General features: G+C 41.7%; 1 protein-coding gene across 3 annotated transcripts in view; it reads right to left on the minus strand.

Annotated features, from left to right (window-relative positions):
• Window positions 1-17,950, minus strand: part of frmd4bb (FERM domain containing 4Bb) — a 374,294-nt gene that overhangs the window by 176,671 nt on the left and 179,673 nt on the right. For all 3 annotated transcript variants that reach the window (XM_060835692.1, XM_060835693.1, XM_060835691.1), the window contains exon 2: window positions 1,708-1,773. In XM_060835692.1, coding sequence (XP_060691675.1) covers window positions 1,708-1,773 — 66 coding nt within the window. The remainder of the gene's footprint in view (window positions 1-1,707; window positions 1,774-17,950) is intronic.

Below are 17,950 nucleotides of genomic sequence, written 5' to 3' on the forward strand. Positions count from 1 at the left end.
CACACCTTTCTTTCAGCCGGCCAACCTCTGACCCAAACAGCAAAATCACCCTCAGTCCCATGCCTCTGTATTTTGTGCAACAGCCTACCATGGGGAACTTTATCAAACTCCTTACTGAAATCCACATACACCACATCAACCGCTTTATCCTTATCTACCTGTTTGGTTATCATCTCAAACAACTCAATAAGTTTTGTGAGGCATGACCTACCCTTCACAAAACAGTGTTGACTGAACTTAAAATGTATTTCTTTCAAGATGATTATAAATCCTATCTCTTACAATCTTTTCCATCACTTTACCCACAACCGAAGTAAGGCTCACTGGTCTATAATTACCAGGGTTGTCTCTACTCCCCTTCTTGAGCAAGGGGACATTTGCTATCCTCCAGTTTTCTGGCACTATTCCTGCAAACAATGATGATATAAAGATCAAGGCGAAAGTCTCTGCAATCTCTTCCCTGGCTTCATAGAGAATCCTAGGATAAACCCCATAAGGCTGAGGGGCCTTATCTATTTTCCCACTTTCCAATATTGCTAACACCTTCTTCCTTGCAAACATCCATCCCGTCTAGTCTAGTAGCCTGTATCTCAATTTCTCCTCTTTTTCTAGTGTGAATACTGACGAAAAGTATTCATTTAGTGCTTCCCCTATCTCCTTGAGCTCCATGCACAACTTCCCACTACTATCCTCGATTGACTAGAGAAAGTTTAGGGTCATTCTTTTATTTATGATATACCTATAGAAAGCTTTAGGGTTTTTCCTGATCCTACCTGCCAATGACTTCTCATGACCTCTCCTGGCCTCTTCTTAGCTCTCTCTTTTGGTCTTTCCTGGCTAACTTGTAACTCTCAAGCACCCTAACTGAGCCCTCACATCTCATCCTAACATAAGCCTTCTTCTTCTTGACAAGAGATTCAACTTCTTTAGTAAACTACGGCTCCTTTGCTCGACCACGTCCTCCCTGCCTGACAGGAACATACTTATCAATGACACGCAATAGCTGTTCCTTGAATAAGCTCCACATTTCAATTGTGTCCATCCCCCGCAGTTTCCTTCCCCATTCTATGCATCCTAAATCTTGCATCATAATTGCCTTTCCCCCAGCAATAATTCTTGCCCTGTGTTATATACCTATCCCTTTCCATTGCTGAAGTAAATATAACCAAATTGTGCTCACTATCACCAAAATGCTCACCTCCCTTCAAATCTAACACCTGGCCAGGTTCGTTACACAGTACCAAATCCAATGTGGCCTTGCCCCTTGTTGGCTTGTATACATACTATGTCAGAAAACCATCCTGTGCACATTGGACAAAAACTGACCCATCTAAAATACTTGAACTATAGAATTTCCAGTCAATATTTGGAAAGTTATTAATTCCCCCATAACAACTACCCTGTTACTCTCGTTCCTATTCTGAATTATCTTTTCCTCTACATCTCTGGAACTATTTGGAGGCCTAGAGAAAAACCCTAACAGGGTGACCTCACCTTTCCTGTTTCTAACGTCAGCCCATACTATCTCAGTGTTTTTGCGATATGTTGGTATGCATAATTCAACAATTCTGATTACAAATGGATATGCATGATTGTAGAGTGAATCAAATAATGAAAGAATGCATTTAGAATTTCATTAAAATTGATGAGACTTATGCTGTATTAAAAGCTAATCTGTTACTTATTTCCCTATTTGTCAGACCTTACCTGAACCAGTAGTTCTAGTTTTCTGCCATCGAGGAGATTCACCTGACAGTGTCTGCCCTCTGTCATCTATAAGGTGAAAACAATGTGCATCAGACAGACCAATAAACTGTGTTATGTCACAAATTATTTCAGTGCATTTGAGAAGTGACGCAATGTACGAGCCTGTCATCTCATTAGCAAGGATGAAATTATCACATTAGTACTTTTCAATCAATAACCTTTGAGAATTCCTAATTACAAATTATTTAATATAATAGACGCAAAAGGTTGCATCGCTCAGTAATTGTTTTTCTGAAGGAACATGTTTGAAACAAAGTTTCTTGTCAATTTCCTGTATATGACTGTTTTTTTAAAGACCTATGAACTACAGAGTTCAGTTATTGTAATGTTGAGCACAAGATTGTTCCAATCATAAAGGAGATAACTAGCCAGTTAATCTGTTTTTAATGTGTTTGTTGAGAAAGAAGTGTTAGTCAGCAGAGTGAGAGGAACTTCTTGTTCTTCTCTAAAGTGTGCCATGAAATCTTTAGTGTGTAGTTATGCTGATGTAAAAGGCAGATGTAGCCTTCGTTGAACACTGACAATTAAAAAAGTCAGTCTTCTGAATCCATGCTTATTCAATTTAGCTCCTTTTTGATGTGTATTGAACTTTTCATCATTGCTGCTATCTTTAATAGATAGAAATGAAACTAGTCAAGTGGGAGAATGTGAGTAGTGAGTGAGAGAGAGTGTGTGTGTGAGATATGTATGCGTGGTGTGTGTCGTGGGTATGCGGACATGTGTGTGAGTATGTGTATATCACAGCATGTACGTATTTGTGTGTGCATGCACATGTGTCAGTCCTGGAAAAATGTGCAAGTTGGGAAGCCACCTCCAACTTGATTCTTGCACTTCAAACCAGTGTTGATCTGTGTGACAGCAATTCAATCAGGAAATATGGTCTGTCGATTTAGATTTGATAATCACTTCAGGCCATTGATAAGAATATGGTTTTGGAATTTAACAGTGAATCCACAAGCCTCCTTGGCTTTTTGCATGCAACCCACTCATTAATACACGAGAAGGATAAAAACTTCAGTGGCAATTCAAAGCACTGAAGATGTGGAAGGGAAATATACCAATAAGCACTGTCAGCTCACAGTTCTTTTCTCACCTGTTGTAGTGAAAGTATTTCCTCACAGTCCCTTATGCTGAGTGGTTACCCATATAAATTTGTAGGTTACATTCACTACTGAGAATGAGTCTTCTAAACTTTGGAAACGTATATGACTGATCTACACATTGGAATTCCAGCAGATCTCCACAGGTATTGCATACGTTGTGTTTCTTTGGATTTCAGATGAGGACTAAGATCAGCAGTCACAGCACAAACACCAGCAGAAACAGTTACCGCTCATAGAATTATAGCACTAGAGGAAAGGGAAGAGCAACAGACAGATGCACTTGCAGGAAGGAGGCCAGTAACCAGCACACACAACATATAGGCAGAGGAGAAGCTTCTTTGATATGCTGAAGACCAGCATCTCAGGAAGCTCACAATCTCATGTCAAAATGATGGACCCAGACCTCCTCACCCTCAACACACTCATTCGATTGGCAGAATTGGTCCTCACCCTCAGCAACCTCTCCTTCGAATTCTCCCACTTCCTTCAGACCAAAGCGGTAACCATGGGCACCCGCATGGGCCCCAGCTATGCCTGTCTCTTTGTAGGATGCGTGGAACAGTCCATCTTCGACAGTTCCTTCAGCACCATTTCCTACCTTTCCTTCTGTTACATTGATGACTGTATTGGCGCCACCTTGTGCTCTCATAAGGAGGTTGAACAGTTCATCAACTTCACTAGCACATTCCACCCTGACCTGAAGTTCACCTGGACCATCTCAAACACCTCCCTCTCCTTCCTGGACCTCTCCGTCTCCGGCAATTGACTCGACATGGACATCTATTTCAAAACCACTGACTCCAACAGCTACCTGGACTGCACCTCCACCCTGATCTGAAGTTCACCTGGACCATCTCAAACACCTCCCTCTCCTTCCTGGACCTCTCCGTCTCCGGCAATTGACTCGACATGGACATCTATTTCAAAACCACTGACTCCAACAGCTACCTGGACTGCACCTCCTCCCATGATCCCTCTGGTAAAAATGCAATCCCTTACTTTTAATTCCTCTGCCTCCACCATATCTGCTCCCAGGAGGAGCAATTCTACTCCAGGACATCCCAGATGGTCTCCTGGAGTAGAATTGCTCCTCAACAATGCCCTTCAGCACATCTCCTCCTCTTCCTGCACCTCTGCCCTTGATCCCAACCCCTCCAACTGCAACAAGAATAGAAGGTTCCTCACCTTCCACCCCACTAATCTCTGGATACATCACTTTATCCTCCGCCATTTCTGCAACCTACAGTCAGATCCCACCAGCAGAGGTATACTTCCCTCCCCATTCCTGTCTGAGTTCCGCAGAGACCATTTCCTTTATGATGCCCTCATTAGGTCCATGCCCCCCACCAACTCACCATCTACACCTGGCACCTTCCCTTATTGCCACAAGAGGTGTAAAACCTGTTCTCACACCTGTCCCCTCACCTCAGTCCTAGGCCCCAAAGGATCTTTTCTCGGCCGATACAAATTTTCATGCACGTACACCCACCTCATCTATACTGTGTCCGTTGCTCTCAATGTGGTCTCCTCTACAGCAGGGAGACAGGACACCAACTTTTTAGGTAACATGTCTGGGACACATGCACCAAACAACCCCACTGCCCTGTGGCTGACTACTTCAACTCCCCCAACTATATACAAGTCCTGGCCCTTCTCCACTGCCAAATTCAAGCCACCCAACATCTGGAGGAAGAATGCCTCATCTTCTGCGTTGGGACCCCTCATCCACATTGCATCAACATCGACTTCACTAGCTTCCAAACCTTCCCTTCCCCCACTTCATCCCAGATCCAATCCGCCAACTTGACACCACCCTCTTGACCTGTCCGACCTGTCCACCTTCCTTCCCAGCTATCCGCTCCACTCTGCCCACCGACCTATAACTATTACCCCTCACCTGCATCTGCCTATTGCCTTCTCACCAACCTTTCTCTCAGACACAGCCCCACCCAACTATTTATTTCCCAGCCCCCCCGCACCCCCTCTCCCCCTTTTTCCTCATAAATGGCTTATGCCCGAAATGTTGACTTTCCTGCTCCTTGGATGCTACCTGACCTGTTCTGCTTTTCCAGCACCCCACACTCTTCAACTCTGCTGTCAAGTGGACCTATTGGCCACACTTTAACAGTGGCTGTCCTCACTGTCTTTTCCTCGGGTTCTCTTTGTCATTCCTTTAACCATTAGAGTTGGTAACAGCTCCGCAAAAGGCTGCTCCACTCAAACTTCCATGGACTGAGACCGAATATGGAGGTGGAAGTGGGGGCAATGATGGGCAATAGGTGAAAAATGGAAGTGGATTGCGTAAAGTTCCCACTTCTATGTTTTGATAACTGATCATTTTCTTCTCTTTCGTTTTTGATTGTGGATGGAAATGGGGGGAGAAAAAACATTGGTTTCTAAAATCAGGGACTGTGGAAGGAATTACTGCATGTTTAAAAACAAGTTATTGGACCTCATTGCCTGTTGTACTCATGCTGTTGATTTGGAAACCATGGAAGTAGTGAGATAAGATGAAATGGCATGGAGGCATGTACGCAAAATGACATTCAGCCAGCAACAGGTAGCTGACTGGTTCGGGCAATTGTGAGTGCCAAAGGTCAGCAGCCTGATGATGGTTCTCTGAATGGATCCATGGCAGGTGACAATAGAGGGGCAAGTAGCCTCCAGATGGGTTTTTACAGCAATCAATAGTCACCATTAGGCTTGCTTTGTGGTAAATGCAAATTTCATAATCTACCATGGTGACATTTGAATGCATGTCCCCAAAGCATTAACCTGCATTTCTGGTTTACTAGTCCAGTGACATCACTGCTGTGCCACTGCCTGACAGTGACTATAAACAGCAATTTGTTTGGCTCTTTCCAACCTAGAAAACCCGGACCCGGACCAACCAACCCAACCACTCCATGGCTCAACACTTCAACTCTCCCTCTCACTCCACCAAGGACATGCAGGTCCTTGGATTCCTCCATCGCTAGACCATAGCAACACGACGGCTGGAGGAAAAGCGGCTCACCTAAGAACCCTCCAACCACAAGGGATGAATGCAGATTTCTCCAGTTTCCTCATTTCCCCTCCCCTCACCTTGTCTCAGTCCCAACCCTCGAACTCAGCACCACCTTTCTAACCTGCAATCTTCTTCCTGACCTCTCCGTCCCCACCCCCACTCCGGCCTATCACCCTCACCTTGACCTCCTTCCACCTATCGCATTTCCAACGCCCCTCCCCCAAGTCCCTCCTCCCTACCTTTATCTTAGCCTGCCTGGCACACTTTGCTCATTCCTGAAGAAGAACTCATGCCCGAAACATCGATTCTCCTGCTCCTTGGATGCTGCCTGACCTGCTGCGCTTTTCCAGCAACACATTTTCTGCTTTGTCCCAAAGCCTTGCACACTATTTCTATCCAAATAATCATCCCGGTTCTCTTGAATGAATCAATTGAATCTGCCTCTACCACATTTCCAGACAACCATACCGGAATTACTCAGAGTGAAAAAGACTTTTTATCCCATCTTTCTTCTACATATCATTTGAAAGTCTATATCCTTTCATTCTTATTCTTTTTTTCAAGCAGGAACAGCTCCTCCCTATTTAACCTGTCCAGGCTTCTCATGATTTTCAAATTGTCAAATCTCTCAGCCTTCATTTCTCCAAGGAGAACAGTCCCAACTTCTGCGATCTCTCATCTTCACTGAAGTTTCTCTTTCCTGGAACCATTTTTGGAAATCACTTCTGCATTCTCACCAATTTATTCACATCTTTCATATAATGACACATCTATAAGTATACACAGTATGCCTACTAAAATCTATCTGGTGTCTTATGCAAATTCGATATCAACTTCATGCTCTTATACTCCAAAGTCATCAATGTATCAGGAATAGTAGGGGTTCCAAAACCGACTCTGGGGGATCTCCACTACAAAGTTCCCTCCAACCTAAAAATATTCATTGACCATTGCTCTCTGTTTTCTACCATGCAGCCAATTTTATATCCACGTTGTTACTGTCCCTGATATATCATGACCAAGTCTATTGTGTGGCCCTGTATCAAATGCTTTCTGAAAATCTATGTGGGTCAGATCAACAACATTATCTATATCGAGCCTTTCAATTGCCTCTTCAAAATACTCTAGCGAATTAGTTTGGTTCTATGCTCTGCAGTCCTGCTCTATCCAGCTGTGAATGAAGGAGGATGATTAAACAACTAACCAGGAGGGTACGGCTCCACAAATATCCCCATACTCAATGAGAGGGAGGCCCAACACATCAATGCAAAAGACAAGACTGAAGCTTTTGCATCCTTCTTCAGCCAGGAGTATTCATTGCATGGTCCATCACAACCTCTCCTGAGGTGCACAGCATTACAGATACCAATCTTCAGTCAGTTCAGTGCGCTCCACAAGTTTTCAAGAAATGGCTGAAGGCACTGGATTCTGCAAAGGCTATGGGTCTTGACAGCATTATCATAATAATACTCAAGACTCATATTCCAAGGCAGCCCAAGCTGTTCCACTACAGCTACAACACTGAAATTTATGGAAAACATAGAAATTTGCCCAGGTATGTCCTGTTCACAAAAAGCAGCACAAGTCCAATTTGGCCACTTATTACCCAACAGTCTGCTCTCAATCATTGGTAAAGTGATGGAAGGTGTCATCGACGGTGCTATCAGGCAGCATTTTCTCAGCAATAACCTGTTCATGGATGTTCAATTGATGTGCCACCAAGGCCATTCATTGCCATCTTGTCTGAACAAGGACAAAAGAGTTGATCTCCAAAGGTGTGGTGAAGCCCTTGGCATCAATACAGCATAAATAACAGCCTTTGAGATGGGACACCAATGTGGACAGTGTCAGCTCTCCCCAGAGCAGTCTGTGGCCACTACTATTCCCAAACAAACAGGGTGGGGCTTCTCAGTTTACCCGGCGTACTGATTGAGCCCCCTTACACCATCTGCCTTTGGGATGCAGCTTCTAGGCAACTACACCGTCCTATGCCCCAATGGGAGACAAATCGGAAAATCTGAGCCTGTAGTGGAAGCAGATTCGTTAATAACTTTCAAAAGAAAACTGAAGACAAATTTTCAGGGCCATGGGAAACGCACAGAGATGATGGTTTGAAACATCCATGTTATATAAATTAATGATATTTTTTCTTATGCCTCTTCAGAAAATCAGCTTTACACAAACAATGAGAATACCTCCCCAAAGAAACAGCAACAACTAGCTACACATAACAGCTTAATTCTCGTGTTCATACTTTCTCACTATAATTAAGAAGGGCCATAAAACTGCCAGAACAGATGTGTTTTATGGATTTGACAAGTTGAAAAACTGTAAATTACATTTGCAGGTTTCTTCCACGTGGCATTGTTAAATAAATCCCTAGGCTAACAGCATGTGGTTTCAATCTGACAGATGGGTCCCTTAATAAAATCCAGTATTCAAAAGGTTGACTCTAAAACTTCCAGTTGGATTCCTCAAATAATAGTTTCTCTCTCTTCCATAGAACCTCCAGGTGTGGGGTTATAAGTTCAACACAGAATGAATGTGAAGGCCACAGCCAAGAGGAGCAGTGCTTGAGTGAATGTTATGGGAGTAAAATCAGTTGACAATATAGTCAATAGCCTTTTACATGTTTTTCTATGTAACACCTTTATAAATTTATTTTAAAAAAAACTCGTTTATACCATGAACTGAGAGCTAGCGTTTGATTATCTTACTAAGAGCAAAAATGATTTTGAAAATAATTATAACAAAATTGAAACCCTGTACATACAGAAAGGAAAAGAAATAGTGGCATTAATAGAACAATGAGGATAAAAATACAATCCTTCATTAATTCCTATGCTAAATGTTAACATAACTGGTGATATCTCCTTCGCATTTTAAAACAGGCACACGTGTTCCAAAAACAGCCATTAACTCACTTTGATCAAACTTTTACTCACCCTTCAAATGTAACATGAATACATTTTTCTAAAAAATTGCATTCACAGGATGTGGGCATCACTGTCCATTCCTTACTGTCCCACGAGAAGATGATGGTGAGCTGCTTCTTGAATTGTTGCAGTTCATCTCGTGCTGTTAAACCTACAGCGCAGTTGGTGATGGAGGTTCAGATCATAATTTGCAGATGGTGGTCAGGCTTTAAGGTGTTAGGTAGTGCATGACTTGCTGCAGAATTCCTTATCTTTGGCCTGTTCTTTTAGCTTTTATTATTTATATGACCGGTCCACTTTAGTTTCTGCTCTGTGGAATCTTCAGGATTTTTAATGTGGGAGATTCAGTGATGGTAATGCCAGTGAATGCCAATGGGTGGTGGTTTGTTTGTCTGTGTTGGAAATGGTCGTTGTCTGGCACTTGTGAAGCAAAAATATACTTGCCATTGATCAACCCAAGCATGGATGCTGTTCAGAACTTGCTGCACAAGGAGAATTCAGTTCAGATTACGACACATCATCTTCCCTTTTAACTCATCCTGCGACGATTCTTCTCTGTTCAGAGAGCCTGACTTCATGCTGGCACTTTTCTCTCCTCGATTTAAGGAGGCTTCAGCTTCCCTTCCCAGTTAATGTTGGCACTCTCCTGCCATTTTCAATCAACATAACAATCTTGCACCCCACCCAATTACTGCTGCCATTCCTTTTCTATATTGCTTCTGTTAATGTTGGCAGTCACTTTCTTCTTCCTCCTCCTCAATTAATGCCAACTCTTTCCTTCCCCTCCCCCCTAATTAATGCAGGTACTTTCATTTATTCCCTCTCCTAATTAATGCTGGCATTCTCTTGTCTGTTGTTTCCCCCCAGCACTGCCCAGACAGCTGCCGTGACTGTGACCAGGGTAGGGAAAATTCAATTAAGCTCCCATTCTTGATTGCTCTATAATGGATTATTTAGTATGGTTGAATATGCCACACTCACTAGGGAATAGGGACAAAAGGTGTTGCTGACCCAGAGTAACTGCGTTCAGAAGAAACGATTTCTTCACAGCCTTTTAACCAAGGTGATCTATGAAGAGTTCGAGAAAATTATAATGAAACAAGACTTACAGAAGGAGTTAACTTAACTATTGAAATTTACATAAAATCCTTGGGATTCCACTTGATACAGAAACTGTGCTGCTGAACGATGTGAAGAGGGTTAGTTTACAATGTTATTCATTTTCAGTTAGAGACCGGTCATTGCAGAAGCAAATATTATGGGTTCCTCTCATGAGTCATCTTGGTCAACTGCATGAAAATACTAATATGTAACAAAGAAGAAATACTGACAGAAAATTCTGAAAGCTACCATGCAAATGAGAGGCTCCAAAGCAGGGTATTTTCACATTCTGAGGCTCCTAGAGCAGCAACGTGCCTGAATGCAGCCTGTATTCGAGGCTGGGCTGCAACACAGTCTGCTAAAATGTGGAAATCCAAAATCATCAAATCACATTGAGTGAGATACCAGTGGAGAGAATGGGATTACAAAATCATTGCAACTTTAGTAGCAGTAGAATCTTTGAAATTTCATTCCTGCAGCAATCTTTGGGAGTGGATATTAACCTGAGCAGTAATCCGGCAGAATGGATATTCCCACCTTTACGGAATCCACCCAACTTTTATTTCATTAAAGTGCATTTAATCTCCAACTCTCTCCACTTCTCTTTCTCCTTTTAAGACACTTCTTAAAACCTGATAAAATCTGACCAAGCTATTGGTCACCTGCCCCAGTAACAATGTATGTAGCTCCAGCAAGTTTTGTTTGATACCTTCCTTGAAGTGACTTGGGATATTTAATATGTTAAAAGCTGTGACATAAATGCAAGTTGTTGTTATTGAAATAAATATCAGGCAGATTCTACAATGAATGGTTCGTCTGCCTTCTAAATTTTGCTTAGGTCGCAAACCTATCCAAGAGCGTTATTGTTAATGATTTCTCATATCAGTTGTCTCTTCTTCATTCTCTTCCTGCTAGTTGAAGTTATTGGGCTGGATTTTCTGTCGAGTAGCAATCTCATGCAGACTGCCACTCCCCCCTTTCTTTAGTAATGAAAAGGGGGAGCTCCACACTTCTGTTCTGAGACTCGACAAAAATGCCTTTAGAAATATACTCGAAACATCAACTTCTTCACCTCCTCACGTTGCCTTGCTGTGTTCTTCCAGCCTCCTGCTTGTCTACTTCAGAAGTGTAGAGTTGTAGAGTTCATACTGCAGAACTGTCAGAGGAAGGCAAACCATGCCTTATTTTCACACTTGTCAGCTACTGTGCTTCGAAATGTAAAGGTTCTGATAGCTAATCTGACAGCTGCAAAGAGTAAGCATGTAAGGTTAAGTGTGACGTTAGGAACCTGAGAGGGTAGGGTGCCAGCTAAGTAGGTACTAGCTGGTTAAGGATGCTAGCTAGGTAATTGGTAGATTAGATTAGATTACTTACAGTGTGGAAACAGGCCCTTCGGCCCAACAAGTCCACACCGACCCGCTGAAGTGCACCCACCCAGACCCATTCCCCTACATTTTACCCCCCTGCACCTAACACTACGGGCAATTTAGCATGGCCAATTCACCTAACCTACACATTTTTGGACTGTGGGAGGAACCACAGCGCTCGGAGGGAACCCACGCAGACACAGGAAGGTAGGATGCCAGGGATAAGATACCAGGAAAGTACAGTGCCAATTGGGCAGTGACTAAGGCGCAAAGGAATAGGATGCTAGATGAGTAGGCTCTCAGATGTGTAGGGAGGATAGTACGCCAAGTGGGAAAGAGATAGGGTGCCAAGTTGCAAGGTGCCAAGGAGGTCAGGTGAGTGATGAGGTCGGGGAGTATGGGAGAATGATTTCAGTGATGAGGTTGTGGGAAAAGGCTGCTCAGTTCTGGTAGCAGCAGGAAGATTTGGTGGTTGGATTCAGCAGCAGTGTGGGGCTGGGGAGTGTGACTGGGTTGGGTCTGGCAACGACAGAGAAAGTCGGGAGCCATGTCCGTTGGTGGTGTTTGGGTGTCAGGTGAAGTATTGGCAAGCATGGATATCAAGTGCTGACTAGGGTACGAGGATTTTGGTCTGGGTAGTTTGGGGGAGGGGGGGGGGTTAGCGGAAGCCGGGTCTGTTCAAGGGAAAGTGGGTTGGATGCAGGGGGGTGCAGGGTAGAAGGCTTTGGGGATTAGATGTGAAAGAAGACAGGGTTGATAGGTCCCAGGAACTACATGTGAGAGTATGAGATGTTGGGGATGTGGACAAGGTGTATTTGGGGTAGTGCAAGCTAACTATGGGGTCAGTTGAATAGCTATTGAAGGGTTAAGGGGAAAAGGCAGGAAAGTGGAGTTGAGATCACCATGATCTCACTGAATGGCAGAGGGGACTCAATGGGCCGAATGGCCTCCTTCTTCTCCTATGTTATATAGCCTTACAGTTTCAGCAGGTAATTTGAGAATAATTGTATCTGATTAATTCAAAGCAACTAAACTGTACTGCAAGGTGGCAATTGTGCAAGTTACTCCCATTAAAAGTTTAGAAAATCAAGTTCTGATTGAATTGAGAAGGCTTACTACTATTTTGCAGATAAATGAGTTGCATTTAGATAAGGAGCATCTGTTATGCAAAATGATTTTGTCACAGATATAAGATGTCTAGGTGCAAATTATGACACATGCCAACATGACAGAAAAATTAATAATATTGATATTTTACTAACATTTGCAGCAATGTCTAGAATACTAATGGGTAAACACAGCAAGTTTCCATCAAACTACATTAAGCAATGAATTGCAGAAGATTCCAGCGAACGGCAATATTTTCTGCAAACTGTGCTTAACCAACTATTTTCTGAAAGCATTTGTTACGATAACAAATTATTTTAATTTGCACTGGACTTAGCCCTGTAAATATCAAATGTAAATATTCGTCTGAAACAAAAGTTTTATTTAACTTTGTTTAAATATAATGCAAACAATCTAATTTAAACCTTGATATTTCACTTTGTGGTTATCCTGTTCAGCTCACTCAGATAAAATGGAGGATACTATTCTGCAGAAGTTTGACCATTAACTAACAGTAAACAGTAAATCAGAAAGGAAATCTGACATCTGAACTTTAGGCATGATATAGTCATGGAGGAGAACTAAGACATATGTTCTTCTACAAAGGATCTACTGTGTTCAGGCCAAATATAAAATATATTTCTAAATAGTGCAGGCAGCTGGCTTTAATTTGCCATTGAATCATTTCCCATTTTGAAAGCCATTTTCGGTTGAGACAACACATTCCACTTGAAGCATGTATTTTGATTTCCATTGAGTACATTCTTTCTCCTGATCTTCATAAAAGTGAAGTTTCAATGATGAGGAAATTATGTAACCAAATAGATACTTTAGTTTCAAATTAAAAATAACCACAGCAGCACAAATTATGCCTATCTGTTACACCTTAGGTTAACACAGAAATCTATAATAATAATCCTCAGATTTAGTCCACTTAAATACTTTTGGTGGGTCCAATTAAACAGGATGTCTGTTGATGAGTGATGGGCTCATTTGAAGGCATATGAGTGCCCAAGGATCAGAGTGCTTGATGTAGATATGTCTGCCAGTAATCAGTGGTGATGGCATTGCATCAACAGGATTGGTGGTGAAAGAAAACAGCAGATTTTGGAAACCCAACAGCAAAGTTACGCAGGTTGGAAGGATTGTTTCTGTGAGGAATGGAATGGGATCGATGGAATTCACTCATGTGACGTGGGCTTTGTTGGCTGGATCAGCATTTATTTTCCGACACAAGTTGCCCTTGAGAAGGTAGAGCTGAACTGCCTTCTTGAACTGCTGCAATCCATGTGCTGTAAATAGGCCAACAATGCCAGTAGGGAGGGAATTACAGGATTTCATTCCAGTGACAATAAACGAACGGTGCTATATTTCTAAGTTAGAACGGTGAGTGACTTGGAGGGGAATTTCATGGTGTTCCTCTGTATCAGCTGGTCGTGTCATTCAATACAGAAGTGGATGCAAATTTGGAAGATGCTATTGAAGGAGTCTTGATGAATTTCTGCAGTGCATCTTGGACACGCTGCTGAAACTGAGCATTGGTAGCGGAGGGTGTGGATTGAGCACGTCACTTTATCCTGCATGGTGTTAAGTTTCCGCAGAACTGTTGGAATTGCACTTGTCCAGGAAAGCAGAGAGTATTCCATCTCACTCCTGACTTGTGCCTTGTAGATGGTGGACAGCCTTTGGGGAGTCAGAAAGTGAGTTACCCGCTGCAGGGTTTCTAGCCTCTCCTAGTCTTGTAGCTGTGGTACTTAAATGGCAGTGTCCAGTGCAGCTTCTGATTAATGGTAACCACCCAGAGAATTGATGGTGGGGAATTCAGTGATGATAACACTATAGAATGTAATTGGTGACCTGGAAATTGGCAAAGTGGATGAAGTGATGGAATGGATTAACTGTTGTAAATGACTGAGGCAATCATTTGATACAGCTTATGTTTTGAAAACTATTTTCTGCGCTAAAAATGCAGATTCAATAATTTTGAATGAAAAAGATTTCAGAAAAACTGTCAGGTGAATTAAAATAATACATCAGCATTGATTCTGTAGATGAAAACCATTAAATAAGTCTGTACATGCAAGATTTTTGATGTCGTTAACTCCAAATAGCAGACCGCTATGGATGCAGCAATTGAAAGATGTTACTACAAACCTGAATATACCAAGGCTCTATCATGGAATTAAGATCAGTGGTTTGGAAGCTTTTTTTTTCCCAAATGGTACAAGGTGAAAACAGGCAAATTCAATGAAATTATTTATTCCTCAAATAAAATTGGATCTTATCAGATGCAAATTTGCCACTGCAGCTGAGACAAAAACAGATCTTAATTATCTTTTCATATTCAAGACTGGAAAGAAGTCACAAGGCCAGATTATCGACAAAAAAAATCTTTATCTTTCCAGGCCAGTTCTTACACTTGGACGGTTATGTGCAGCTTTTCCAGAGTGAGAGATTTTGATTCTGTTCACGCTTTTGGTGAAAAGGTAATGTATTTAAAGAGAGATGATACAAAAAAAACTGCAGAGTTTCACAGATGTCTCACTATTTTGTAACAGAAAATGTGTTGCTGGAAAAGCGCAGCAGGTCAGGCAGCATCAAAGGAGCAGGAGAATCGATGTTTCGGGCATGAACCTTTCTTCAGGAATGGGCTCATGCCGAAACGTCAATTCTCCTGCTCCTTGGAAGCTGCCTGACCTGCTGCGCTATTCCAGCAACACATCTTCAGCTCTGATCTCCAGCATCTGCAGTCCTCACTTTCTCCTCACTATTTTAGAAATAAAGCACAAATTGTCAGTGGTTTAGGGCCAGTTTCTTGAATAAAAAACTCTTGACAGAATCATCATAAATTTGATAAAAACTAAATTTACTTCATAATTGGGAGACTTAGATGACATCTTAAATTTGAGAACATGCAATCATTCAAATAGGTAAATGTATAAGGTAGTTATTACATCATTTATAGAACATGTAATTCCCAGAGGGGAGAAAAGAGAGATACTAAAGAAATATATTTTTATTTTAAAAAATGATATTATATTAAAAAATTCTTGCTGAATTTTTAGGATGGTTGCTATTATTCACCAAATGAAAAAGTTGACTGCTTCCAGAATTTTCCACCAAGAAAACTAAACTCACCACCCCCTGTAATGTGACACCCCTTATAATGGCTGAACGTTTAGCCAATCCAATGTAGGATGAGATGCCTACCTTAGCCAGTTCTGAACAAAGGACACAACTAAAAACTATTATGGCATGCCCTGGTGAAAATGACCTGCACTTATCAACAACAAAAACACCACAATCTCTTAAGTGGGAACATCGAAACCAGCTGGCTAGCTGTGGGTCAACCTGAAGCTCCAGTCAGATAACTGACCTTTTGGTTTGTTTGAGACACCTTCAATTATACACCTTTGACTTTCATTTTGTCACTCTGATTGTAACATCTGAAGAGTTAGCAGCTACAGGTTTAGCTAAATACCTGCCACGAATCTGAAAGTTTCTCAAAGGGCTGATTCCTGAAGAAATTTCTGTCTCATCAGTAAAATTAACAGATTTCGATTATAACTATTGCACCTTTATTAGTAATGTGCCTGTGTCTGAGATCTTGTCTAAGTTACATTCATGTGCAAGCATAAAGTGAAAGCTGCAATTGTCCTACTGGACCATAGGCTGCTTATTCAGCGGAGAGAGAGAGAGAGAGAGAGAGAGCGAGAGAGAGAGACACACACACACACACACACAACTGGTGGTTGTTTAACCTGAGGGTCATCATGCCACAGGGGACAGGTTGAGAAGGAGAGTCTTTCATGGTAACATCAACCAGTGGACAGAATGAACCCATGCTATTGGTGTTACTCTGCCTCACAAACAAACTGGCAAGCTAGCTGGGCTAACCGACCTCGGCAAATGTGTGCATAGCAAACTGAAAGAACATCAACTGGACATTGACTTCCTGCACTCTAATTCACAGGAACAATTTCTGGTAACTTTAATTTTAAACAGTTTGTTACTTCAGTCTTTCCCTTTCCTTTCTTTCTTGGATGAATATGCATGTGTTTGCATGTTCCGAACCATACTCTGGATTTTGAGTGCTGTAATAAGCCCTTTGTTTTCAACCCATAAGACCTTGTCACAGAGTGTAATAAAAATAAATACTCTGTTACAGACAGGAGGCAGAGGACAATTGAAATCATTCAGTTCACCGCTCTGTCATGACAAAAGAAAGTTCAATACAAGCAAAGATTGACTGTTATACGAGGCAACTATTCAGCTTCAGTATAATATTTTACAATTCAAAGAAGAGGTTAGAAATCTGCTACTTCAGCCAACATGCCTCCTACAGCCAAAACCACAAGAAACACCCAGAATAACTGAAATTATTATGGTCTGATTATACAACGCATATATTAATCGGGTGACTTCTGTGCCTGCGTATTTTTGAAGTCTAAGCACTGATATTAAGATATGAAAATCAGGATGACATGTAATAGCACCATATTGATGTCAGTGCATTCCCATACACAACATGATAAAAAGCTCTTTTGCTGCAAATCAGAGTAATTGGGAGAACACTTGTCAGTTAATCAACAAGTTGCTGAATCCAGTGAAGCACATTAATTGACTTTGTCTGATTTTGGCTGAATTTCATTAGCTCTCTATCAGGCTGCAAAATAGAATGCCACATGGAAAAGTGGAAAAATAGTCTCCTTTGGCTTGAATTGCAAAAACTGTCAGGCAAAGTCGAGCCAAGTAGTTGTGACAGTAGAACATCCTGGCTGCAATTATATGTAAATATTTTAAGATATGGCCAAGAGGAAATATGCATGAACCTTCTGCTGCCAAAAGAACAATCCAAAAGGTGACCCACAGCGGAAAATGTTCCTTCAATTCCAGAAATACATATTGGGAATTGAACTCATTTTAAAATAGCTTTCATAAATATCTGTGTTGTATATGCGGCATAACCTACCATTTCTAGTTAACAGGTAGGGGTAGAGTGCTACCACCAAACCTCCTTTCTAGACTTGGCTTAAAAGGTCAATTTGGTTAATGGTAGTAAAATGGTTAACTACTAGTGAGTTTTAAAAAGAGGCACTTGTCTTAATAAAATGAATTTTATTGCATGATAGCAGTAAGTTCAGGTTACGTAGTCTTAGCTATCATGTCTAACTGGTGAATCCGAAGACAATAACAATTTGTCTTCATCAGAATCTTGAACTAGATTCCACTTTCCCTAACCGAGACTGTGTAACATCAGACTGGGTGGAGTTTAACGTCGTCTCTAACAGGAATCCTTTCAGAACTATTATCTGATACAATATCTCCTCAAAATCCTTTATTTTCCCCAAAGGTAACACCTACATTTTCAAGTATATAACTACATTTCCCCATTTCCCCCCGCCAAGTCTCTGACTCTGCTGGTGGTCTGGAGGGTTCACAATAATGCCACATGATGTTATTTTCAGGCTGGGAAGACTGGTATGTCTTTGGCTTGAGGACTGTTGATTTTGATTCTGAACATGTCCTTGATTGGTCTGTAAATAACTTCTCAGTTCGAGG

Source organism: Hemiscyllium ocellatum, chromosome 14 (genome assembly GCF_020745735.1).
Source record: "Hemiscyllium ocellatum isolate sHemOce1 chromosome 14, sHemOce1.pat.X.cur, whole genome shotgun sequence".
NCBI lineage: Eukaryota > Metazoa > Chordata > Chondrichthyes > Orectolobiformes > Hemiscylliidae > Hemiscyllium > Hemiscyllium ocellatum.